Source organism: Pungitius pungitius, chromosome 2 (genome assembly GCF_949316345.1).
Source record: "Pungitius pungitius chromosome 2, fPunPun2.1, whole genome shotgun sequence".
NCBI classification, from domain to species: Eukaryota; Metazoa; Chordata; class Actinopteri; order Perciformes; family Gasterosteidae; genus Pungitius; species Pungitius pungitius.
Window position 1 is genome coordinate 24,659,880 of NC_084901.1, and position 27,618 is coordinate 24,687,497.

At 45.9% G+C, this 27,618-nt stretch overlaps 1 protein-coding gene across 8 annotated transcripts in view; it reads right to left on the bottom strand.

The window, feature by feature from the left end:
- uvssa (UV-stimulated scaffold protein A) overlaps positions 1 to 27,618 on the bottom strand; it is a 54,500-nt gene that overhangs the window by 5,182 nt on the left and 21,700 nt on the right. For 7 of the 8 annotated variants that reach the window (XM_037461338.2, XM_037461337.2, XM_062560706.1 and 4 more), the window contains 5 exons: positions 18,273 to 18,381; positions 13,672 to 13,861; positions 11,751 to 11,879; positions 10,709 to 10,892; positions 10,508 to 10,619 (listed from right to left, as the gene is read on the bottom strand). In XM_037461338.2, coding sequence (XP_037317235.2) covers positions 10,508 to 10,619; positions 10,709 to 10,892; positions 11,751 to 11,879; positions 13,672 to 13,861; positions 18,273 to 18,381 — 724 coding nt within the window. The remainder of the gene's footprint in view (positions 1 to 10,507; positions 10,620 to 10,708; positions 10,893 to 11,750; positions 11,880 to 13,671; positions 13,862 to 18,272; positions 18,382 to 27,618) is intronic. The other variant, XM_062560703.1, reaches the window with a different exon arrangement.

Sequence of the window (27,618 nt, forward strand, 5' to 3'; positions counted from 1 at the left end):
TGAGAAAGGATGTATAAGATGGTAACGAGAGAGAGAGATAAAAAGCTTCTGAATGTAATCAGTGGTGCAGCAGGGCTCTGTTCTCTGTCAACACCTCCTAGCCCCTCCAGCTGGGGCCTGTGTGTGTGTGTGTGTGTGTGTGTGTGTGTGTGTGTGTGTGTGTGTGTGTGTGTGTGTGTGTGTGTGTGTGTGTGTGTGCATCATGACGCAAGGGCAGAGGCCATGCCTCACACATATCGGCTAAGGCATCTGGGGTCTTTGGTTTGTTCAGATGTCTCTCAGCTACGCATCACTAAGCAGAAGGATCTTGATGTGTGTGTGTTTTGGTATCCGCAGTTGAGGGTCATACTCAAAACCAAAATCTAGAAAAAGATCCCGTAATTGTGGTATTTTCTACCTCAGATACTCCTTGTTCAGTTCATCAGCTTTTTTACCATAGATAAAAAAAGGAAAACATAAAAATAATAAAAAATAAATGATAAAGCCCCACAAAACTTCACACAATAAATTATTTTGGATAAAATGTGCCTGTTTTCATCCACGTCCTGTGTGCGTCGCAGCTGGATAGCAGAGGTGTGGACTCGAGTCATGTGACTTGGACTCGAGTCAGACTCGAGTCATGAATTTGATGACTTCAGACTCGACTCCACAAAACGTACAAAGACTTGCAACTCGACTTGGACTTTAACATCGATGACTCGAGCCTTTTGACTCAAGAAGACTTCCCATGAAAACTGGGGGAAAACATTTTCACACGGCCGCGCCGCTCTGTTTATCTGCATCTGTCAAAAAAATGTGCGCCACCTGTATGCAGAGAGCGCTGCCTGCACGACATCCAATCACTGCAGTCCCACCTGGTTCTGATTCGACAGCATCTAAACAGGCACATTGCAAGACAACCAATGAAGCGCAACAACGCGCCAGTTGGAAAAATGATACCGAAGATAGTTTCGTTTGGCTCTAAAAATTTCGAGGTATTCAACAAAAAACGAGTTGCTATTTGCAAAACATGGGGGTCGAAGATTACAGACGGAGCTGCCACAACGTCCAACTTTGTTCGACACCTGAAGTTGAACAAAGAAAGGTAAGTTTTGAACGAATGCTGAGCACCTTATCGAATGTACCGTAACTCACTAGCATTTTACCGTATCAACGAGACAGCTCGTTCATGCTCACAAAAATCGGGATTTTTTAACCCGGATTCAGACTCCGATGGAAATCCTCGCCAACATTATGTCAACGTCCGTTAGTACTATAACACAGTCACAGTCGATCCACCATTACCCTTCCCTTCCCTACGTAGTCTAGGTCTGTGAGGCAGCGCACCATCACCCAGGGTTCCCCGTCCCCACTTTGCTTTAAAGCATATGACTTCGGTTTCTGAAGCAGTGAAAATATTCTTAATATTGCATAAACGGAAATGTATTATCGTATACCTTAGTGTACAATAGGCAATGAATATTAACACAACATTGATATGATTAAAGAGTAGTTTCAAATAAAACATGTGGTTATAAGGGATTTTCTGTAATAAGAGGACTTGAAATGACTCGAAACTAAAATGGTAAGACTTTGGACTCGACTTGAGACTTGTTGGCTTTGACTTTTGACTCGACTTGGGACTTGCCTCATCTTTGACTCGACTTGACTCGGGACTCGAGGGCAACGACTTGAGACTTTCCTCTGACTTGCATAACAATGACTTTGTCCCACCTCTGCTGGATAGTGATGTTTAACTTTAACACAGCGACGTCATGCGCGCGATGCGCTAATATACGGCGCTAGCACATAGCTAACTAGCTAGCTAAACATCCTAGGTATAGCATCTCTACAGAAGCCTTGGCTTCCCTCATGATCGTGAGGATCGGCTGATCTGGTCCCAGTTGTTTCACCTCTAGTTTCTCTGTGAAAGTTCTTCTGTCAAACAGCTTGTTGAGAGTTCTCGATGTACAAGAGGGATACTGCTCGCCATTGTCATGCCGTTTAATGGGCGCGTTGTGAGACCAGCCCTGACAAGAGACTTACCCCGGCGTGCCGTGCTGTAAGAGAGCCAAAGTATCAGGTCACCTACCCAGGACCTGAAAGTTGACTTTGGCAACTTTGTGTTAACGCCAACTTTGACTGTTAGGAACCACGGTGTGACACTTGACACCCAACTCTTCCTGACTCCCAACATTACAGTGACAATACGTTCCTGTAGAAACACGCTCAACAACGTCAGGAGTATCAGGAATCAGGAAAAATGTATTGCCATTATATGTTAGACATACCTGGAATTTGACTTTGGGTTGGTGCATGACGGAAGACAGTACAATAATGACAACGTAGTGCAGCAATAAGATAAAAATAAAATAAAAATGTAATAAACTATATGCTATGGGTTAGTATGCTAAAGCCATGGGTTAGTAAGATACAATTAAAATAAAAACGAATGCATCCATTCGTTCCAAAAAAAATAAAAGAGAAGGTGCAGCAGCTAAACAGAAAGTGACAAGTGAAAGTGACAAAGTGAATGTACATGAGAGTGAGTCAAGAGGGGGCCCCGGGCTCTGTTGATGAGCCCGACTGCCGAAGGGAAGAAACTGTTAGTGTGGCGAGAGGTCTTAGTCCTGATGGACCTCAGCCTCCTGGATGGAAGGGGCACATACAGTTCATGTCCGGGGTGAGAGGGGTCTTCTCCAATCTTTCTAGCCCGCTTCAAGGTCCTGGAAGCGAACAAGTCCTGGAGAGACGGCAGATTGCAGCCAATCACCCTCTATGCAGAGCGGATGACACGTTGCAGCCTGCCCCTGTCCTTGGCTGTGGCTGCAGCGTACCACACGGTGATGGAGGAGCAGAGGATGGACTCCATGATGGCCGTGTAGAAGTGCACCATCATCGTCGTTGGCAGGTTGAATTTCTACAGCTGCCTCACGAAGAAGATCTTCTGCTGAGCCTTTTTGGTGATGGAGCTGATGTTCAGCTCGACTTGAGGTCCTGGGTGATGATGGAGCCCAGGAAACAGAAGGAATCCACAGTGGTGACGGGTGAGTCACACAGGGTGAGGGGGGAAGGTGGGACTGTGTTCTTCCTGAAGTCCACGACCATCTCCACTGTCTTCAGGGCGTTGACCTCCAGGTTGTTCTGGCTGCACCACGTCACCAGGTGATCAGACTCCCACCTGTAGGCGGACTCATCCCCACCAGAGATCAGTCCAATGAGGGTGGTGTCATCCGCAAACTTCAGGAGCTTGACGGACTGGTGACTGCAGGTGCAAATGTTGGTGTACAGGGAGAAGAGCAGTGGGGAAAGAACGCAGCCTTGGGGGGAACCGGTGCTGACGGACCGAGAGGCAGAGACGTGTTTCCCCAGCTTCACGTGCTGATTCCTGTCGGACAGGAAGTCAGTGATCCACTTGCAGGTGGAGTCGGGCACGTACAGCTGAGAGAGTTTGTCCTGCAGCAGAGACGGGATGATGGTGTTGAAGGCAGAGCTGAAGTCCACAGACAGGATCCTGGCGTAGGTTCCTGGGGAGTCCAGATGCTGGAGGATGAAGTGGAGGGCCATGTTGACAGCATCGTCTACAAACCTGTTGGTTTTGTAGGCGAACTGCAGAGGGTCCAGGAGGAGGTCGGTGAGGGACTTTAGGTGGGACAGGACTAGCCGTTCAATGGACTTCATGACTACAGAGGTTAGGGCGACGGCCTGTAGTCATTCAGTCCTGTGATCCTGGGCTTCTGGGGACAGGGTTGATGGTGGAGCCCTTGCAGCAGGCTGGAACGTGGCCTGTCACCAAGGAGGTGTTGAAGATGGCGGTGAACACAGGAGACAGCTGGTCAGCACAATGCTTCAGGGTGTGGGGGGAGACTGAGTCCGGACCGGCTGCTCTACGGGGGTTCTGTCTTTTAAAGAGCCGGTTGACGTCTCTCTCCAGGACAGAGAGGGACGGTAGGGGAGGGGAGGGTAATCCAAAGGTGTGAGCTACTGATGGGTCGGGGGAGGGAGGGGTGGTGGAGTTGAAAAGATCGGAACGATCGGGATTCGAACCCCGTGGGTCAAAACATCCTAAAGCCAACGAGCCCACTGCTCTACGCAGTGAGCTATGGAGATTCACTATGGAATGCCGTTTTATTAAAAATTAAATAAATGAAATATGTATTGGAAATACATCGTGAAATGAATAAATTAGGCAATAAATACATAAATATTAAATACATTTAATCATTTCATGGTACTTTGAAGGTGCATGGTGCTGCCATAATGAGTACAACTGGTGGATTTATGTAACTTAGTTAACTTCCTTCAAGGAAAGAATGACCTGTTATCCACTTTGTCATGTCAGGGATTTATATAAGGTGCTGTAACTTTGTTGCTCCAGAATTAGAGGGTTTCCAGACACCACTACAATACTGGGACTAGCCTAAACCATGAAAAACATCCCAAGACCATTATCCCACCTTCAAAATATGTCAATATAATTTTGCCTGCAGTATATAGTGTAGCAAGGTAGTCTTCAGTATTTTTTATAGTTACATTTTAGGGGACCCCCCAAGAGTCCCAAGTCATTTCGAACCCTGGAGTCTGGACATTGTCATTCAAATCTGCAGTAGAACTCACTCAGCTCGTCTGCCAGGCGGAGGTCATTCATGCAATGGGGGGTTTTCGGCTTGTAGTTTGTGAGGTGTTTAAAGCCTCTCCAAACTGAAGCAGAGTCATTAGATGAGGACTGATGTTGGGAGTCTCCCAGAGTACAGTCGTTTAGCTTCTCTCACCGCCTTGCTAAACCTGTATACGACCCCTTCTCACACAGAAGGGGGGAAAGATAGCGATTCAGGCTCTTGTCTACTGTAACTCTCTCCTGGCAGGTCTCTCAGCTCATCCAGAATGCAGCAGCTTGACTGGTCTTTAACCTCCCTAAATTCTCCCACACTACCCCATGTGATTATTATTATTTTTTCAATGGCAGGTGATCTACCGGCCAGTGTTGTGCCTGAACGCGTTCATTGAACGATAGTTCATGAACTCGTTCATATTTTGGGCGAACGTGAACTGACCGTACTGTATTAATGCCCGATGAACGTTACTATGAACTCGTTCATTCTGGTCTCTATGAACGGCACGTTCTTTCAGGTTAACATCGTTCAATAGGCTGCCAGATTTCTATAGAAAAGACACCGTAAATGCGCCTTAATAAGTAGCGGAAAAAACACCCAATCTGGCAACACCAGCCTCCAGTGTTGCACCGCGCATGCGTCATCAAAAAAAAAAAGAAAGGCATGGATGCGACAGCTGCGTGTAGCAAAGAGGCGGCGTATAATAATTTAGTTTTATGAAGTCACTGACAAGGTCGGTGAGGATGGGAGGAATCTGACCTTTCTTTGCAAACACCTTTGCACTTTTAATGATTACTGTTGGGTTTTTATTCCTTATTTAAAAAAGACCATTCAAGCAGCATGTGTTTGAGAATGTACTGTAGGAGTGAACGCTGCAGCTGCTGCTAGTGTGGAGTGAATGGACAGCAACATTAAAGCAACAATGGGGAAATACTGTCCCCTCAATGCTAATATAAACCCTGGTTGGATAAGGATTCAAAATTAGATATGAAGATGAAATCTGATGCATAGCTTCAGTGTTAAAAGTGATAAAATAATTGCTGTCTGTGGTTCTATATGGGCTTTGGCAATAATTTTGAAAAATAATAGCTTGCAGCAACATATGGAAAAAAAGAACTGAACTAGTTGGAACTGTGAACTTAGTTCAAATATTTTGAAGTTTGAACTATGAACTGAATTAGTTCATTTTAAAATTTGTGAACTGAACATTGAACTAGTTCATGTAGAAAGTGAACTTTCCCAACACTGCTACCGGCACTGCGTTGGTGAATGGCATGGTCCCCCTGGTCGAACACATGCGCTCACTCACGACTGCGACCCCCGGTGGACTTTTTAGGAATAAGAACTACTTTTGTAGAAACGCAATGTATGTCTTTCTGTAATTTTCACAATATCAAAGTTGCACTGGACCCCCCGGCGGGCCAGATTCGGCCCACGGGCCTTGAGTTTGACACCTGTGCTTTACATCTTCTGCCGCAAACTAAAGACACACCTCTTCAGACTATACCTTGAATAATAACACTAAGATTGTGACACTTAATTTGTACTGGATCTTATCTATAGCAAGTTGTAAATCAGCTTATTTCATGAAAATGCACTGAAAATGTTTCTTGTTCTTTTGAGTTTGTATCCTTGCACTTATTGTAAGTCGTTTTGGACAAACTCAAAGTTGTTCTTTGCACTTCTAGCCTCTTCAGAAGCTGCCATGTTATAGAACGGTTGCAAACAAGCCTTACAGCTGCCAGGAGCTCCTAACAGGACTCTAACTGCTTCAGTCTCTGGCTTGCCAGACATAAACACATTACTTCAAGCTTAACCAGATGAAGTTTTATGCAATGTGTGTGATTATCGAGTAACATAGCAAGAACACAGATGCAAGAATCTAGATGCTGTGGGAGGTAAGTTAGGGACAGCCCTACTGTCAAGATAGATCAGTCCATCATCTACCTTCCCCCCCCCCACTGTCTTTTGAATTCCATGCTGTAACCATTACTCACCCGGTTCAATTAAACATTGTTGTCCTCTACCGACCACCAGGCTCCTAGGGCCACTTTCTGGAAGAACTGGACATCGTCCTGTCAAACTTCCCTGAAAATGGCCCTCAGCTCATCCTCCTAGGTAACTTCAACATCCCGACAGAGAAGTCATCTGACCTCATACTCCTACTTGCTTCATTTGCACTGACACTCAATCCCTCCCCTCCGACTCACAAAGCTGGCAATCACCTTGACTACATCTTCACTAGGAACTGCACTACAACTAACCTCACTGTAACTCCGCTGCATGTCTCTGATCACTACTTCGTCTCATACTCCCTTCCGCTCTCACCAACTAACGACCCCACCCCATCAATCGACTCTATACCCGTCCGCCGTAACATTCGCTCACTCTCCCCCCCCTCCCTGGCCTCCTCCGTTATATCGGCTCTCCCCGCAACCGACTCTTTCGCACTTTTGCATCCGAACGTTGCCGCAGAGACTCTCCTAACAACTCTGTCGTCCTCTCTCGACTTGCTGTGTCCGCTTATGACTCGACGGGCTGGCAGATCCCCTCCAGCTCCGTGGTTGACTGAACCGGTGCATGCTACGAGAGCCACTCTGCGAGCATCTGAAAGGAAATGGCGAAAATACAAACAACCTGATGACCTGCATGCGTTTCAGTCGCTTCTGTCATCTTTTTCTGCCTCCATCTCCGCTGCAAAAAGTGCTTTCTACCAATCCAGAATAGAGTCCTCATTTTCCAACCCCCAAAAACTATTTTCCATCTTCACTAACCTCCTCGAACCCCTCTGTCCTCCTCCCCCCTCCACCCTTCTCCCAGGAGACTTTGTCACCTACTTTACCAGAAAAATAGATGACATACGCTCCTCCTTCTCCAACCCACCTCCTTCCAGTTATATCGCACAGACCTCGCCCCAATCGCCCTCACTTCCCTGTTTCACACCCCTGTCCCCTAACAAAGTCCTTACCTTAGTAACCTCTGCCCGTCCCACCACCTGCCCCCTTGACCCCATCCCATCCCATATCCTACAGTCGATCGCCCCTGATCTTCTTCCCTTCCTCACATGTCTCATTAACAATGCTCTGTTATCTGGCTGTTTCCCCAACACTTTGAGGGGAGCAAGAGTTAACCCACTCCTGAAGAAACCCAGCCTCAACCCTTCGGAAGAAAACAACTACAGACCGGTATCCCTCCTTCCCTTCCTGTCCAAAACAATTGAACGAGCCATCTTCAACCAACTCTCCTCCTACCTCCATAGTAACAACCTCCTAGACCCCCACCAGTCAGGCTTCAAGGCGGGCCATTCCACAGAGACTGCTCTCCTCGCTGTCGCGGAACAACTCCACGCTGCTAGAGCCGCCTCGCTCGCCTCCGTGCTCATCCTACTGGACCTTTCTGCAGCATTCGACACAGTAAACCACCAGATCCTTATCGCCGCCCTTCAGGAACTTGGTGTCACAGGATCCGCGCTGTCTCTTCTCTCATCCTACCTTGATGGTCGCACCTACCGGGTAGCTTGGGGAGGATCAGTGTCGGAACCTTGTCCCCTTACTACTGGAGTTCCTCAGGGCTCCGACCTGGGTCCCCTCCTCTACTCAATTTACACCAACTCCCTTGGCTCCGTCATTCGCTCGCACGGTTTTTCCTATCACAGCTATGCCGACGACACCCAACTAATTCTCTCGTTCCCCGACTCGGACACTCAGGTGACGGCACGGATCTCTGCATGTCTGACTGACATCTCCCGGTGGATGTCCGCTCATCACCTGAAGATCAACCCCGACAAGACCAAACAACTTTTCTTCCCTGGAAAAACCTCGCCCACTCAGGACCTGACCGTTAACTTCGGCGACTCCGTGTTAACGCCCACTCAGAGTGCCAGAAACCTCGGCGTGACACTTGACTCCCAACTCTCCCTGACTGCCAACATCGCAGCGACGACACGATCCTGTAGATACACGCTCTACAACATCAGGAGAATACGACCCCTTCTCACTCAGAAGGCAGCACAGGTACTGATTCAGGCGCTTGTCATCTCCCGCCTTGACTACTGTAACTCTCTGCTGGCAGGTCTCCCAGGTACCTCCATACGACCACTGCAGCTCATCCAGAATGCAGCAGCTTGACTGGTCTTCAACCTTCCGAAATACTCCCACACCACACCGCTTCTCCATTCACTTCATTGGTTATCAGTGGCTGCCCGCATTCAGTTCAAAACATTGGTACTGACGTACCATGCTGTGAATGGATCGGGACCAGTCTACATCCGGGACATGGTGAAACCCTACATCCCAACCCGCACACTCCGATCTGCATCTGCCAAGCGGCTTGTTCCTCCCTCACTGAGAGAAAAGCACTCAACGAGATCGCGACTCTTCGCTGTCCTGGCTCCCAGATGGTGGAATGAGCTCTCCGATGACATCAGGACTGCAGAGAGCCTCTACATCTTCCGTCGAAAACTCAAGACACACCTTTTTAGACTAACAAATGATAGCACTTAAATTTTACTATAATGGCACTTTTCATGTACAACATGTTTTGTAACTGCTTATTTGATGAAAAATGTACTTTCTTGTTACTTGTTCTTCTGAGTTTGTATCTATGTGGAAATGCACTTATTGTACGTCGCTTTGGATAAAAGCGTCAGCTAAATGACATGTAATGTAATGTAATGTCAAAGCCAGTTATGCTTCATACAGGGTTGTGGGGGGGCTGGAGCCAATCCCAGCCAACATTGGGCGATAAGACTGTACATCCTGGATTGGGCACCAGTCAATCACAAGGCTAACACAGAGACAAACAACCATTCAGTCTCACATCCACACAATTTATGGTGCGTTTCCACCGAGCGGTGTGGTACGGTACGGGTCGGTACCCTTTTATTTGTGTCTCCACTGAGAAAAGTACCAGAAATCCGAACCATACCGTACCACTCTTTGGGTACCCTTCCGTTGGGGTACCAGGCGCAGTTCTTTGGTACTAAAGGGTGGAGCTAGACTCACGGCAGAACGTTGATTGGTTGAAAGAGTGTCGTCATTTGCGCATGCCGCAAGGGGAAATACTACACACGAAGCGTTTCCAGGTTGTTCTGGCTGCACCACGTCACCAGGTGGTCAGACTCCCACCTGTAGGCGGACTCATCCCCACCAGAGATCAGTCCAATGAGGGTGGTGTCATCCGCAAACTTCAGGAGCTTGACGGACTGGTGACTGGAGGTGCAAATGTTGGTAAACAGGGAGAAGAGCAGAGGGGAAAGAACGCAGCCTTGGGGGGAACCCGTGCTGACGGACCGAGAGGCAGAGACGTGTTTCCCCAGCTTCACATGCTGATTCCTGTCGGACAGGAAGTCAGTGATCTTGCAGGTGGAGTCGTGCACGTACAGCTGAGAGAGTTTGTCCTGCAGCAGAGACTGCAGCATTACTTTAACAGCCACATATCGAAACGCAAGAACAGGATCGGCTGTATGTCCTCCATTGTTGTTTGCGGTTAGCTTTCAGTTGTCGCGCGATCGAATTACGTCAATCTACTTTCCGTCCAATACCACGCCTATCAAGTGACGTTACCACTACTTTCTGGAATACACCACGCCTATCAAGTAAGGGTACTGTTCGCGGTGGAAACGCTTGCCAAATCATGGTTAACAGATCCGACCCGTACCGACCCGTACCGTACCGCTCGGTGGAAACGCGCCATTAGAGTCACTAATTAACCTAATCCCCAGAGCATGTCTTTGGCCTGTGGGAGGAAGCCTGAGTACGCAGAGAGAACCCACGCAGACAGAACATACAGACTCCGAACAGAAAGGCTGCTGGGTGATGTCAAACCCAGGACCTTCTGCTAACAACCACATCACTGTGTATATACAGTATATATGAAGAAAAAGAGAGAGTGCATGTGTGAGTGTTACTCCTTACCAGACTGCTCCTCCCTCTTCCTCCTCTTCTCCTGCTCCTCCCTCAGTCGGTCCTCCTGCCTGCAGGGCCGCCCCTCCTGGTCCCGGTGAATAATCAGACCATGGAATGGACACTGAAGGACAAAGAGTCACAGCTCAAACACAAACACTGAGAGTAGTGAACATAAATGTCTGGTGAATCCCTTTGTGTTGCTCATTGTACCTTGAGGCGGTCCTGTCTCTTACACAGCTTTCCATTATCCAGTGGAGCACTGCAATAATGCTTGACAGGAGTGAAGCTCCCAGGGAAGGAGATAAATCTACTCCTGCTCTCTCCCAGGAGCTCCTTGTTTTCCACCTCCTCGTCCACATTAATGGGAACCCAGAACTGATGCTGAGAGGACATCCTGCACAAGGACATGACATTGGGTCATGTAAGTTACTGAACCCTGCATCCAAGGCATTTCTGTTGATGGGGTAGTAGTCTGTTCGCTGGTGTGTTTTTATAATATCAATTTGCTTTGCACAGCACCCCCCCCCCTCAGCCTTAAAGTCTGCGTGCCACCCCGTTGGCCGGATCGTCAGCGCCACCCCTCCCTATAAATTGAATGGTCTGGCCCACAGTATCTGGCCCGAACCGGAAATGAGTTTGACGCCCCTGCATTAGAGGAAATCGGCCATTAACTGACGTGACTGATGGATTCATTCGGTCAAGAGGCCTCTCTGCTGGGTGCAGTTACAAGAAGAAGGGTGGTAGGAAGGACGGCAGTGAGACAGCCAGGAGAGTATCCTCAACCACTGCAAATGCACCTTACCATTGACATTTTGAAAGAAATTATAAAATTAATTCCTCCTTTTTTTAGAAAGATGTGGGCCGGTCATAGTATGACAAGGGTGCATGAAGCTCCATGATCTAACAATTCATACACATTCACACAAGCGTCTAGCCCGAGAACACACTAGTGTGTTTGGGATCAAATCACTGATTTTCTGATAGAAGGACGACCCTGCCCTACCACTGAACCTCAGTCACCCAGAGTGGTGCACATCAACCTGTGTAATACTATTACAACAACAAACAAAGATGAGTCTGCCTGGAAGATTTTTAGTCATAAAGATAGGAGAGAAAAATGTTTCGTTTAGACTTGGAAAATGGATTAGCATTTATTTCCCTGTCCTTTACCTATAGTCATTTGAATAGCTCTCCCTGTCACGGTGTCTATCACTGACACATTGTGTGCGTGTGTGTGCGTGTGCTGCATTACTTGACGATCTTGCCAGCGTTAGGCTGTTCCTGGCCCCAGTAGTACAGGTCCAGACCAAATGGAACCACAGGAGCATCAACAACCTTCTGATCGGAGCTGGACTGAGATGAACTGGGACCTGAGGAGCAGCTGTTGGTATAATCAGTGGAGAGTTAAACCAACTTCATGCATAAATAAAGTCAAATTTTGTGTTTAACTTGTTTGTGATTAACTGTCACTTTTGACTCTCAAGTATTTACTGGCTTAAAAAAAAGACTTTCATAGTATCTGTTAGCATAGTTTGTCAGTTGGTCTCAGCCAGCTGAACCATAAAAGCTGATTAGTGGAGTCACATGACACAGCATTTCTGTCAACAGACCAACATCATGAACTCCCTTGCTTCCCCCCAATCCAATCATTTCAAAATAAATCATCCGTGGAGGGAATTCTTACTGTAAAGTTTGATGAGGCCCATCAATTAATAACGTAGTTTTCTTAGCTTAGGGCGACTGTTTGTGAGTGGGGAGCAGGTCGTCCTCCAATCAGAGGGTTGGCGGTTTGATCCCAGGCCCGGCTAACCCGCATGTCAATGTGTCCTTGGGCAAGACACTTAACCCCAGCATTGCTCCTCTAGCTGTGACTACAGTGTGTGAATGTTTGTTACTGATGGACAGGTGCCACTGTGTACAGTAGGCCCTGTCATTAGTGTATGAATGGGTGAATGTCATGTAGTGTTAAAGCGCCTTGAGTGGTCAGAAGACTAGAAAAGCGTTGTACAAATCTATTTAGTTTGAATGACAAACATTCTCTCTCCCAACCCCCCTCACCCAATTCCATTTTTTCAAAATAAAACCCTCAATGACTATCTGTACCGTAACCATAAAGAACAGAATGAAGCCATTTGTTAAAATACAAACTGCTCTTTGAAATACTAGTACAACTACTTACTCCTGCTACTACCACTAATACCATAATAACAATTATAACTAGTACTACTGCTTGTATTAATACAAAAATATTTTTTTTAATTCTCAGCTTTTATTATTTCTGTATTTTTTTCAAATTCATATCTGCTTCTCCCGTTTCTGTTTTTTTGCAATTCTTTCAAGTTCATTTCAGCTTTTCTCATTTCTGTATTTTCAGCCATTTTTAGAATTATTCATTTCTTTATTTTCAGAAACTTTCTGAAATTAATTTTAGTTTCATGCATTCGAACGGATTTTCAGCAGGCAATGCATGTTCTAGTTCTGTGAAGTGCTGTTCATACAATCCCCCAGTCCCCAGTCTGTATTTTCCATTTACCTCAATCCATACACAACATATTGTTTACAGTTAAGTCAGTTTTGGGCAGTTCACACTAGGAAAGGAACAAAAATAATTGCCCTGAACAAAAATAGTCTCTCACGGCTTTACCGTCAGTGTCAGAGTCATGTGCGTCCAGTCCGGGAATCACAGGCGTAGGAAGCTCTCAAAGGTCTGAATACACTTAAGGAGCTCCTCCCTGGAGGCTTATCGATGCTCAACAACCTGATTGCAGGGTAACGCAGACTTCACTCGGTTCAACAAAGACGACGAATGCCAACCTTTGATACCGACCATAAGATCTGTGCCCCTTTTCGCCCTTTTGCGAGTGGATTAGTGACCAAGTGGGTGTGTGTCTGTGACGTGGGTGCGTGTCGTGCAGTATGATTAAACTGACAACATTCTTTAGTCTTTGAATTGAAATTTACAACAAAAGTTGAAAAACGTTAGCGATGCATTACCATAAGTAAATGTGTTAAAGTTTCATTACCAGTTGCAAGTAACAAAGTGAACATGCACTTCTGGTGTGAGAAGGCAGGTGTACCATGCAACAGGAGGAGGTAAACTGAGAAAAGAAGGTCACAAATGAGAAATGGGGGGAGGTGGGTTGGAGAGGGACAGCACTACTCATCAAGTTTACCTGGGCTGTGCAGGTAGGGGAGGGTTTGGTTTTAGGTGGCGTTGTGTGGTAGCTGCACATGTTGGATCCTGATACTCCTCCATTAGGCGCTTCACCTGGGAGGACAAAGAGGAAAAGGAGGAGGAAGAGCAAGGCGGTGGAGCTCTTTTTGGGACTGGTGTTGTTGAGTTGGAAGAAGCCGGATCCAAACCTGCCGACCGAGACAAGAGGAAGTTGAGATTGCACTGAACACTGGGGGACCCATTCTGTTGGCCTGTTGCTTTCCTTTTAAAAAAAAAGACTAAAGCAAAATGTAAATTATGGTAATCCACATGAAACGTTCCCACGTTTCATGTGGAATACGTCCCATTACGTCCCAAACAAACCAATCATTTGTAAATCCTTAGTAAAAAAAACACACACACACACACGGTGAGATCAAAGACAAGCAGTAAGCTGAGCACATTGTCAGGGCAGACCTAGTTGTTTCAGATTCAATCGGTGCTGGAGTTCTTTCTGCACGTTGATGTTAAGAAACACAGAGCAATGGGAGGGGATGCGTATATGTGTGCTGGTGGGTGTGTGTGCGTGCATGCGTACTTGTGTGTTAGAGGGGATGTTAGGAAAAGAGTGAGAAAAGAGGGGTTAAGGGAGAGAACGAGGGAAAATGCGAATGAGGAAACGCAAAAGGGTATTGATTTTCTGGGGTTAAGCAGGGCCTGTAATTAAAATGTTAATTTGAGAAAGAGAGAGATAGTGTTCTGACAGGAGAGAGGGATAAGAGACTGATAATCCGAATGACAGAAAACGACAGAGGGGGAGGAACAGAAGAGTTGAAAATCAAAAAAGAGGGGAAACAGCCAGGCTTTTTCTGAATGAAAGAAAACTGAAAGAAATTATGGAAATGTAGACAAATGATAACTTGATACACTAGCTGAGATGAGACAGAGGAAAACCATTCTAATGAGTGAGAGAATGTCAGAATTGGCAAGATAGCCGAAGGAACAATACTCAGGACTTATCAAGTCCTTAAGTCCCAATATCAAAAACCATATGAAATCCTAGACTCTTGATACTCTGAATTGTTTTCCAAATTAGTATTCGTTTCAAATTAGCGCAATAGAGCAGACTCTATGAAGACTGTAGTGGCAAAAACAGTTGAGTTTTTCCCTTTGAACCCCTAGATCTTATTCCTATGTCCTAGTTGATTTTACCACCATGAAGAAAGCAGGAGAAGCAATGTCAAGACTCGCAGTTCTGTCCAATAATCCAATGCAAAGGGAGTTTGACTACCCAATGCTGCCGGTTTTATTGTAGAAAAAATTGTCACAAAAGTAAGGCTGCAATTGCAGTTTTGTCCAAATAACAAAAGTCCAAATAACTAAAGCCTACAACAAGCCGAACAGGCCCAAAACGGAGACAGCGTGGTTAACGGCCCCAGCACTGAGGTCAATGACGGTATTTGCGCCAGCCTTCCTCACGTCATGCGCGTCTGTCGGTCCTTTCAAGGGTGGCACCGTCACCACCTATAGAGGGCATACACTCAATTCCACAAAAAAGGGAAAAAATATAAATCATTCAAAATACAAAAAACTTAAATGCGGCTCCTACGCAGACCATTTTTATTATCAATTCATTCAAATTACAGTACCAAAGTGCTACCTGCTCCTGCAGTCATTAGTGTATGCTGACAACATGCATGTTTCCTAAGAAAAATTCAAATAACAGCACGGTGGGTCACTGCCTGTCAGGGTCTCCCAACACGCAAGGTGGAACCTTGTCGGTGTTTTGGTGGAGTGGATTGAACCCCTCATCAAGCAATCTGAAAACGACCCGCTCTCCCTCTGAGCAACAGTTGGAAATAAACTAAATGGAAGTGTACAAACAGAAGAATAAAACCAATCAACCAAGCAACCAAATGAACCAATAGATAGGTAGGCAGGTCGACCAGTGGTGTGTATGTGCAGGTTGGCGTGGTGGGTCTAGGGCTAATAGGAACTTGTTAAAGAGGTTGCATTGTTAATTTGATAAAGCCCCTACAGATCGTTACATAGCCTACTAATCATTGGAACACATACACACACGTTTGGGGTGTATCAGATAGCATCTAATTACATTAGCGTCTAATTGATTAGTAATGGAGGGAGGTGGGTGCAGAGAGCGACAGGCTCACAGGTAAAAGAGAGGCTCAGTGTGAATGTTTTGACTCAAGATGCTTGTGAGGAGTACTCACCAGGGGTCATAGGCCATCTGTCAGCCAAAAACTGCATGGCTGACCTAGCAATAACAGCACTGTCTACTGCATCTTTTATTGCAGGGCCATTAACAAAGACACATTAATGCAGACACAAGATCGGATATAAATCTCTATGAGTGACAGGGAGAAGCTTGAATATGGCTGGCAGAGCAGTTCTCTAAGAGTTTATTGCTTACTGTTGCCTGGAGCCTGAACACAGCTACTGATGATATGATATAAACAGTCAAATACCATCTAAAATTTTGAAAAAAACATGTTGCTAAATAGCTGACGTTGCTGCAATAAGATGAGCAGGCAGTTTGTTGATGACCTGAACATTTGACCTTTAACCTCAAATGTTACCCGGAGGCTAGCTCCAACCCGGGTGCAAAAAAGAAACACACTACACGTGGCCAGGGAGGATTATGTGTGTAAAGGTAAATGGATGTGTTGACAGGACAATATTTATTAAATACAGAACAAGTAAATGCTATGGGAAAAACAGACAATCAGTCTCCATTACAAGGCTGTGCTGCATTTGAAATCAGCCCCAAACACATATGACCAGTGAGTCCGCACAGTCATCTGATTAGGCCCATAGGCCTTTATGCCATCTGCGTTCCTGGATGTATACTCTAAAAGGACTATAAGCCTCCTTCACTGTGATATCAACTGGAGGGGATGAATACACCAGAAGTAAGATAAACATTTTTACAATTATACACTCAGATGGCTGGGTTTAATGTTTAATGGGTGACTCCCTATGATGACGATCTCCCCCAGCTATACAGGGCATTTGATCATCTTTCAGATCACTGTTGGGTTTTACAGTCTAAATACCCTATCTGATTGAGTTGTCCTGCTCTGATTGACTGTATAGACCAGCTGGTGAACTAGTGGACCATTTAGATCAGTGGTCCCGAAAATAAGGCCCGCCTCCACATTTGGCCCGGCCCCCTGAACAATACCAGAGGGGCATTATGATTTTTTTTTTTCAGTCTGGCCACGCAAATCCTAGACTAGCCCCTGTGAAGTAGAACGGAATAATGGAGAAAAGGTTGATTCAGAATGCAGGGTTTTTAACCTGCAGTGGTCAAACGATTATTTGTTTGTTCAATGTTCTCATCTGTCAAGAGGCGGTGGCGTTTATTATATATTTATTAATTATTTTTTTCTGTAAAGATCCCAGAAAAGATTATTTGGTTATTATTTATTTCATTAAGTGATATTATTTCTTTTCCTGACTTTTTTTTCTGTGAAGATCCCGGATTGTTATTATTTGGTTATATGTGGCTTTCTGGAAAACAATAAATGTTTACATTTAGGCACCCAGTGCAATCGTCACACCTTTTCTGACCCCGGCCCTCACAGGAACAAGTTTGGGGACCCCTGATTTAGATCCTAAAGACAATCATCAGGGGGGAGAGAATATTGGACACAGCTGGGCTTATAAATAAGCAACTGCATGAACTTAAATAATATCAATATTGCGTACTCAGCTCTTTCCTCTTCCCAAAAGTGTTATTAATATAGTTGAAAACTTGGCTGTAGGTATTTGGTTTTCTAATCTATTGAAATTCATTAATAGTGATTAAAAGTTTGTTTATCTATGTATTGAGTAACTACTTTTGAAAGTATTTTAGACACAATTCCTCTGCACAGTTCTCCACTGTATGTCGCGACTCTGTTTTACCTCCAATGCAAAAGGCTCTCTCCATCTTCAACTACCGCCTCGGTTTCACCAACTAACTGACTGCAGCTAACAGCGGTTTGGTTTCCGGAGTCAATTATGTTTACTTCAAGCCCTCCGGAAGTAAACAGAGCTGCATTAACTACGTTAAAATATTTTAGCGCATTAATCTCGGCCACATTAATCGCATTGATTAAAGCATTAATTTTCCCATTCCTAAAAGTAACGTTTGCAGATATGAACGTTGATTTTTGAGTATTTCATTTAAAAGTAAATTATTTGCATGGTGGTTAACTTTAGAAATTAATTAACTGCAAGAAAAGTGTTTTTTATCCCTTTGGACAACACAGATTGATACAATTGTTATATTTGGGCCCTGCTATGACTCATGTATGGTAAAAGCTCCAGAAATCTCCCAAATATCAGACCACATGATTGTCTTGCCGTGATATCTCACACAAACACACACTCGTATAAATAAACCATTTGAAAAGCTCTCAGGTGTGGATCTGTGTTTCTGAGTGTATGTGTTTGTTTGTAGAGTGTGTGTGTGAGAGAATCTTGAAAGATTAGGGCAGTTGCAGGTCTCCTTTTGTAGCTTAACCCCACTATTTATGCACATGTCAGAAGGTTTAAAGTGCGTCTGTGTGTGTGTTTGTGTATGTGCGTGTACTCCAACTTCAACATACTCCATACCATACTCCGCTCGTAGATGCTCTGGAATGTGCAGCTCATATCCCTCTTTTTCTGGAACCTCATCAAAATCATCATCATTTTCTTCCTCTCCATCTGAAGCAGCCTTCATCTGAGGAAGAGCAGGTAAGGTTTCAATGTTAATATCAAAATAGCAAACCCATTTTCTACATGCAGAAAAGAAGGATATATGTAATGTCAAAATAATATATATTATATATGTGTGTATATAATATACACACACACAACACGTGCTACACGTGTGTACACACGTGTAGCTGTGTCCCAATTCCGCTAGGCTGCATCCTTAGTTCACTTTAAAATGTAACAGTAAGGAATCGAACTCACTCCAATATATACCGATTGAAATGTTATATTATAACATAAACATCTTAGTTTAAGAAAGGCTCAAGTTACATGACGTACATGACGCATAAAGCTGAAATTAATTTCAGAAAGTTGCTTAAAGTACAGAGAAGAAAAAAGCTGAAATTACTTCTAAACATTGCTGAAAGAATAGAAATAGAAGCTGAAAAAAGCAAATATAAAAATTGCTGAAAATACAGAAATGAGAAAAGCTGAACTTGAAAGAATTGCAAAAAAACAGTGATTTACTAGTAAATCAACTAAAATTAAGTGATTTTGTGAGACACAAAACTAACGAACGCATCAGTGTATTTTACATGTGCCTAGAGCAGTTTTAAAACACGTGCCTTCTGTTTTTTTTTTTTTTTAATATGTCGGCAGATTTGCATTGGACCCTATTTGGCTAGACACAGACGTTGTCTCACTCTTTGGCTCCTCGGGACAAAAGTAAATATCTTTGGGATTCCATACCGATATGAGTCCAATCAGTACAAGCACAACATAGTTTTGATCCAAAAATGAAGCCTGAAAAGTGAATATTGTGGCTGTGAGGTCAAAAATGCCATATTTCTTTTACCGGATTCTGACACTGCTGTCACTGTAGATTTCCGGAACATTCCAAAGCTGCCCTCCAGCTCTCTACATAGAAACACATGTAAAACTCAGAAGAGGACTGAAAAACTAATGAAACATAATTAGTGATTATTAAGACAAGCTGTTTTTTTTAATAAAATTGTCAAGACTTGTGTCTAAAGTTTAAATGGAATCTCTAGCTGAAAGATTGGAAAAGCTGCAAAAGTTGAACATTGAAGAAGTTTTGAGAGGATTTGAAAAATAACTACTGGAAACCATGTTACAAAAGTTGATAGCTGCAAAGCCGGAAAGGAGCTGAACATTTTAATATTTGAACGGTTTTAAAAACTGAAAGTGTGAAGGAGTTGAAACGTGACACGGAAGAAATAGAGGATGAATAAGTCGGAATAAAGATTAGAAGAATACTTTGAATGCATCAATGCATTCCAACAATTAATAATAATAGAGGGAGAGGGATCCTCTGCAGGTTTTTTCCGTGTGATGTTTGTTTTTTGGGGGATTGTGCTGCGGTTTTCTTTGCAGCGCCAGTAGTTTTAGGTTCTAATCGCCGCGCTCAACTTCAAGGTGTAACCTTTATTATTGTCCGGTCTGAAACAGCGCGCCCAGTGACGGATGGTGCAGCAATATTGTTGTCCGGGTGGAAATCAGGAGAAAGGTCGGTCCGGGATATTTTCGGGAGGGGCTTTGAAATTCAGGAGGGTTGACATGTCTCATTGTAAGATATGCAAAAGCGACATGGCCTGGCACGGGAGCACCACGGCAATGATTCATGATTTTGTGCCTAATATATTTAATTTGGCGGCTGTAAAGTATACATCATGCGATGTGTGTATGTTTTTTGTGTTAGTCCATTTTATTTGCTTACTTAGGAATGTTCAAGGAGCAATCTGTTTAAAACAAAACATATTTAGAAAGTGCACAGTCAGTTCTATTTTTCAATAAAGGGTTGGAAATTAATGTTTTTACATTTTTTCTTTTTTTATCCGATTCATCGATTAATCGAACAAACAATCGACAGATGAATCGATTATTAAAATAATGATCTCTGAGAACTCTCTCACTATAAAAAGTTCCTCTAACTAATATTGCTTTGTCAACAAGTAAGAAAGGTGCCCTTTTCATTCTTAATGGAGGAGTGGCAAGCTTCTCCAGCTGACTTAGATTGCGCTGGACCAGGTTGAGGTTTTTGGACGCGATGCTTTGGTGTTTTGACAAACTTGCTTTGTGGAACCAAAAAGACTGATTTATATAATTTTATGCTGAAAATTATCCAGCAAACCTAGTTAGCCACATACAAGGAACGGAGCCTCGGCCTAAAAATGCAGTGTTTCCCTAACCATTATGTTTGTTATGGGAGGTGCCTGCCAGCGTTTGAGACGCACCCTATTCTAAAAATGCATTTCCCATTTGTCTGTTTGGTCGCTGCTATGTGTTTAACAGCTGAGAATACACACACACACACACACACACACACACACACACACACACACACACACACACACACACACACACACACACACACACACACACACACACACACACACACACACACCATAATAATCAGAGATCATTCCCAGAGGGCTCCTTGTAATTAGTTCATGAGCAATAGATCTGCCCATTAGAATGTTTGAATTAGTTTAATAATGAACCTTGATGATTCCAGAAACTTAGACATTCGTACAATGTCCCTATATACTCAAACGGGGCTGACAGAAACGTTTTGGGAACCACTGATTTGAAGAACCTTCTGTTTGATAAGCTAGTCCTAGAAATCATTGTATTTTTTTGGATGATGTTTTCACTGACTACTTTGTGACATGAAAACCTTCATTGGGGCTTGAGCACTGACAAGATAACCCTAGTAAATACAAAATACAGTTTTAAAGCCCTATGTGAAAAACTAATCCCCCATTGATTGACTGTATAGACCAGACCTGTATAGACCAGACCCATATATCATGAATGAACTCATGTTTTGGAAATCTGAATTAAATAACACTATCCACACCCTTGTAAATTGTAACACTGGCAGGAGCAAAAGGGGTCAAATGTTTTAATGGTATGTAAGAGTGTGGCTTCTGATGACATCACATGTTATATTATTGTTGTGAATTCTTCACGGGAGAATGTCGATGCTTTTATTTTGAAGTTTTATTTTGACAGCGCATGTTGTTTCCGCTTCCGGTACCGCGAATACACGCTACGCGACACGGACAGTAGATCCGTTAGATCGAGTCATTGATGATGTAAGTTATGTTGCCTCAATTTGTACTCATCTGCTCACACTGTTAAGCCTGTTAGCTTATGTGTGTTTACTGTGTTCACTGTCAGTGTTATTTCTGTAATGTAGTCGTTCCATAATCGCTCAATGTTGAGCTAAGTGGCTAATCTGGCTAGCGAGGCTGCATTATTCAGTTTGTAATTTGTTTCTGTGTTTATTTCAGAAACTCCATCCATCTTTACGGTCATCTTACTGTCCACTATGTAACTCCTTCTGTCAACTAATCTGTAAGCCTACAACGGGTAAATACAGAAGGGTATAAAACAACCAGATGTCCGTGTGTTCTCTGACCGGAACCCTGTAGTGGTCAATGTCCTACAACAAACAGCATCTCAGGGGGGCGAATCCCCAACAAATGGTCCTTCGAGCCGGAGTTATTGACTACTACAGAAGATGGCATCTGGGGAAAGTTTTACTCATCAGCCTCATTACGAAGAGCAACAGAGTCATGTGAGACATCATCGCGTCCCTAAACATCTTGAGGACTACGTCCTTGCCTATAATCCACAGCGACCTGCCCTTTCCTCCCACACGACAGAAGAGCAGAAAGGAGCAGCGGCCGCAGCGGACGGTAGCCGAGCGGATGCAGCCTCCTTTTCGGACAGACGCGCAGTCTCACACTATACCAACTCTGATGACATGCTGAACACCACTTCACTAAAACGACTCGTCGAATCCATCTCTAGGAATGAGAAGGAGGAAGATGCAGAAGTGGTTAAGCTAACACATAAACTCCAGCAGTATGAACTCCGCCGTCGTCAGGAGCTGCTGGAGCACATCGCTTCCTTCATGAGAGAAGAAGAGATCGAGGAGGATAATGACAGCAGGAAAAGCGCCTCACCACCATCAACACCCTCGTCTCCCGTGCTTCAACCTCATCGACTCCTCATCTCCCCCAGCTACTTGGTTTCACCGCCAGAAGAGCGGACCAGGGACGTTGAACCTCAGGCTGGCAGCACCATACCAGGACATATGTTTGGGAGACCAGAGGCAGAGACTGAGGTTAGAACCTACACCCCTATAGCAGGTGAACTGAGACAAAATTCTGTGTTTACCCCAGTGCTTCCAGCCCAATCAGATCGTTGGGGTTCCTCGTATTCTGTAATTTCATCAGGTATGATGACACCTACTCGGGTCCAGCAGAGCTCTACCAGGCCAGAACCACTGCAGTCTCACGCTTCAGAGCTACCTCCCCCCTGTGGTGATGCAAGACGAGTATGTGGACAGTTGAGTGCTACGGCTCCGATACATGAGCCTGCAGCAGTCTCCTACAGCCATCCAGACGCACAACGTCACCACTCACCACAAGTGATACCTCACGCCCTTTACAGCCATGGCCCACCTCAGTATGCTACATTGCCTTCATTAATTCCACCACCTCAGCAGACTCTATCTGTCCCGAGGGATAACTCATATTCAGCTCATCAGATGCATCTGCCATCAGGTCAGACAGGGATCCCATACAGCCCGGGGTTGCCACACCGCTCCGCATATGGTGTACCAACACCCAAAATCCCAGACTTCTCCATTGACAGCGAAAAGGAGTTTGCTAACCTGAAGCTGGCTATAGATAACCTGCTTGAGCCCCATTCAGAACTGTCTGAAAAGTACAAATACCATGTACTACTTGAACATCTTAAACTGCCCGAAGCGCAGATGATTGGTCAGTCCTGTCGTCACCATCCAAATCCATACTCAGCAACTATGCAAGCCCTGCAGTTACAGTATGGTCAGCCACACCAGCTGGCACAAAGCGAGATAGCAGCCATTCTGACCACCCCAGATGTGAAGCCTGGTGATGCCCACACTTTCCAGAGTTTCGCCCTACGAGTTCACCTTCTGGTGAGTATGCTGCTCTCCCTAGAAGGACCCAAAGGCATGGAGCTAAACTGCTGCTCTCATGTTGACCGCTTACTCAGTAAGCTACCCAAGTACCACAGGGACGGGTTTATTGAGTATCTACAGATGCAGGGAAAGCTGAATAGCACGAGTATCAACCCCTACAACCTACAAGATCTAAATGGATGGCTTCAAGGCAAAGCTCAACAGCAGCGCTTGTCCAACAGATTAGTGCAGCGCTACCAAACCGGACAACCCCAAGTTACAGGAAGGGAGAAGATCATCCCAAAGAACAGAGGTCAAGGTGCCGCTGTATATCACAGTACAGGGCCCCCTCCGCAGAGACCTTCTAATAACTTCACACAATCCAAGAAACCATTCAAGATACAATGTCTCTTCTGTGACAGCAAAGAGCATTATATCAGTCGCTGTCGCAGTATCACTGAGCAGTCTACAGTTGATCTGGACAAGTGGATAACAGACGGCGGGCGCTGCTGGAAATGTGCACGATCTCATGCGCCTGAGTCGTGCAACCTCAAGAAACCCTGTAGTGACTGCAATGGTATTCATCTCCAAGTTCTCCACGGTGTAGCACAGCATCGATCCAACATCCCACAGTCAGGAGCCACAGAAAGCAGAATCTACCTGACACCCAGCATCACATCGAGCAGAGCATTGCTGAAAGTTGTTCCTGTCCTGCTGCACAACAAGCACAAGTCTATGGAGACCTTTGCTATCCTAGATGATGGTGCACAGAGGACTATCATCCTACCAGAAGCAGTCCAGCAGCTCCAGCTGACCGGTGAGTCTGAGACGCTTACCTTACGCACAGTGCGGACAGACATTACACAGCTACAAGGGTCAACGGTCAACTTCGAAATTTCCCCCAAAGATAACCCACAAAGGTGCTACAAAGTACAGGGAGCATTTACAGCTGCAGGCCTAGACCTAGTAGAGCAGACTTACCCCACACAAACACTCCAAAGACGACATGCTCACCTGCGAGGAATCCCACTGAAGCCTTTCTTTAATGCCAGTCCAATGGTGCTGCTTGGATCAGATCATGTACATCTGATTACTGCCACAAAGCCGGTACGTAGAGGAGCTAACAGCGGACCTGTTGCCATCCATACCGCCCTTGGATGGGCTTTGCAAGGCGCCGAACGGTGTGGATCTCAGGAAACTAAAGTGGAGCAATGTCTTTTCACCACAGTTGTTCCTCCCAATGACCTCCTGTGCCGAAATGTGGAGAAGTTATGGCAACTCGACGTCCTGCCGTTTCGCAACGAGAAATTGGTAGTTCGTTCCCGTGAGGACCAAGAAGCCATGAATCTCTTAGAAACAAAGACGCAGAGAGTCAACATTGAAGGAGTTCAGCGCTATGCAACCCCTCTCCTGAGAAGAAGAGGAGCCCCTAAACTGAACAGTACAACTCATTCTGTCATAGCTCAATTGCGAGCCACAGAGAAACGACTCAAGAAGGATCAGGAGAAGGCAGATACCTATTCAGAGGAGATTGGCAAGCTCATCCGGGCCGGTTACGTCAAAAGGCTTCTGCCTAACGAAGTGAACCAATCTGAGGAGGCATGGTACCTCCCCCATCACCTTGTGTGTCATAATCAAAAGTCAAGGCTGGTCTTCAACTGCTCTTACAGTCATCAGGGTTCCTCAATGAATGACCAGCTGCTGCCTGGACCCACTCTGGGACCTTCGCTACTAGGTGTCCTTCTACGATTCAGACAGCATTCGGTTGCTGTGAGTGGAGACATCCGGGCAATGTTTCATCAGGTTCGTCTTCTGCCTGAGGACCGATCACTCCTCCGGTTCATCTGGAGAGACATGCACAGCGAGAACCCACCAGATGTGTACGAATGGCAGGTGCTGCCATTTGGCACAACGAGCAGCCCGTGCTGTGCCATTTTCGCGTTACAGCAACACGTCCGGAATCAACAAGCGAGTTATCCTGATGCTCTGCAGTCAGTGCAACAGAGTTTTTATGTGGACAACTGCCTTGAAAGCCTCCCTAACGTGCCTGCCGCCACACACAGAATCAACCAATTGCGTTCTTTACTCGCAGACGGAGGGTTCGACCTCAGACAGTGGGCCAGTAATCAACCTTCAGTGGTAGCTCATCTTCCGACTGAGGCAAGGTCCTCTGCTACAGAGCAATGGCTGAGCCAAAACAGGACAGACCCGCTAGAGCCGGCCTTGGGTCTTAAGTGGAACTGTGCTGCTGACACCCTTGGCTATCAATATCGTCCCATTCAACATGCAGCACTGACCATGAGGACAGCATATCAGGTACTGGCCAGCCAATATGATCCTTTGGGGTTCATTGTGCCTTTCACTACACGTGCCAAGGTACTCATTCAGCAGCTGTGGTCCAAACAGAGAGGCTGGGATGACCCGGACCTGCCCACAGGCCTCCAACAAGCCTGGGAAACATGGGAAAATGAGCTACAGCACCTCAGCACGGTATCCATTCCCCGATGTTACTCGCCAGTCTCTGTGGAAGAGGCGGACGCAGAGTACGAACTCCATGTCTTCTGCGACGCGTCCGAGAGAGCATATGGAGCGGTGGCCTACCTCACAGTACAGGTAGCAGGCGACATTCACACATCCTTTGTGATGGCTAGGTCACGAGTAGCCCCCAAGAGGCAACAGACCATACCACGCTTGGAGCTCTGCGCTGCGCTAGCAGGAGCTCAATTGGCCAAGCTGGTAGAGACCGAGATCACGCTCACTATCCGTCAGACAATCCTCTGGACTGACACCACTACGGTACTGGAATGGCTCCAATCAGACTCTTGTAGATATAAGGTGTTCGTCGGAACCCGTGTATCTGAGATTCAGGAACTTACTGATCGACAAGCCTGGAGGTACGTGGACACCCGGAGCAACCCAGCCGACGATATAACCCGGGGTAAGACTCTCTTGGAGCTGATGGAGCCAGGTCGTTGGAGTCAAGGGCCTCCGTTCCTAAAGCAGAGCACTGAACACTGGCCACAGAAGCCTGAGCAGGCTACAGCAGTGACTTCAACCGAACTAAAGGGCATCACATTCTGCGGCCTCACAACAGTGGAACCTAAAGACAATCTTCCTGACGCTGCTCAGTTCAGTATGTGGACCGACCTGGTGGAAGCCACTCGCCAAGCAAGCCAGAAGGCTCAAGGGGCGGCCCAGGGTTTGAGAAATCACCAAGCTGCAAACCCTCAGGAAGCGGAGACCCTTCTGCTGAGGAGGTCTCAAGCCCATAGCTTCCCAGAGGAGGTCACCGCTCTCAAAGCACAGAAACCTGTGCCAAACCACAGTCGCCTGGTGAGCCTGGCCCCAGAATGGGACCCTTTAACCTGTTTGGTTCGAGTAGGAGGGAGGCTGCGAAGGTTGCAGAACACAAGCCTGGGAGAGATCCATCCGATTGTTCTCGATCCAAAGCACCCAGCAACAAAACTCCTTATCAAACATACGGATGAACGTCTGCTACATCCAGGTACGGAGCGGGTGTATGCAGAATTACGAAGGCAGTATTGGATCTTGCGAGGACGACAAGCTGTTAGACAACATCAACTCAAGTGTCCATCCTGTCAACGCTGGCGAGCTCAACCTAAGGTCCCGCAGATGGCGGACCTGCCACCACAGCGCCTGCGGCTTCTCTGCCCACCTTTCTATTCAACAGGCGTCGACTGTTTTGGCCCTTACCTGGTCAAAATAGGCAGGAGGACGGAGAAGCGCTGGGGCGCCATCTTTAAGTGTCTCACAACCCGCGGCATCCACATAGAACTTCTCAACTCTCTGGATGTAGACGCCTTCCTTCTTGCTCTTCGGCGGTTCATCGCGAGGCGAGGCAGACCGAAAGAGTTACTCTCCGACTGCGGTACTAATTTCCGTGGTGCTGAACGGGAACTTCGTGAGGCTTTCGCAGCCATGGAACCACGGCTGAAGGAACACCTGACGGAGTACCAGATCGACTTCAAGTTCAACCCACCTAGTGCCCCCCACTTTGGTGGAGTATGGAAAAGAGAGGTCCGTTCCATAAAGGCCGGCCTTCAAGTGGCAGTTGGGAGCCAGTCAGTCTCTGAAGATGTCCTCCACACAACCTTAGTAGAGGTCGAAGGTATCCTCAACTCAAAACCGCTAGGGTACGTGTCAACTGATGTCGCTGACCCGGACCCCATCACTCCTAACATCCTGCTCATGGGGCGGCGGGATGCCTCACTGCCTCAGGTGGCCTATGCTCCAGCATGCATAGGAAGACGGAGATGGCGACAT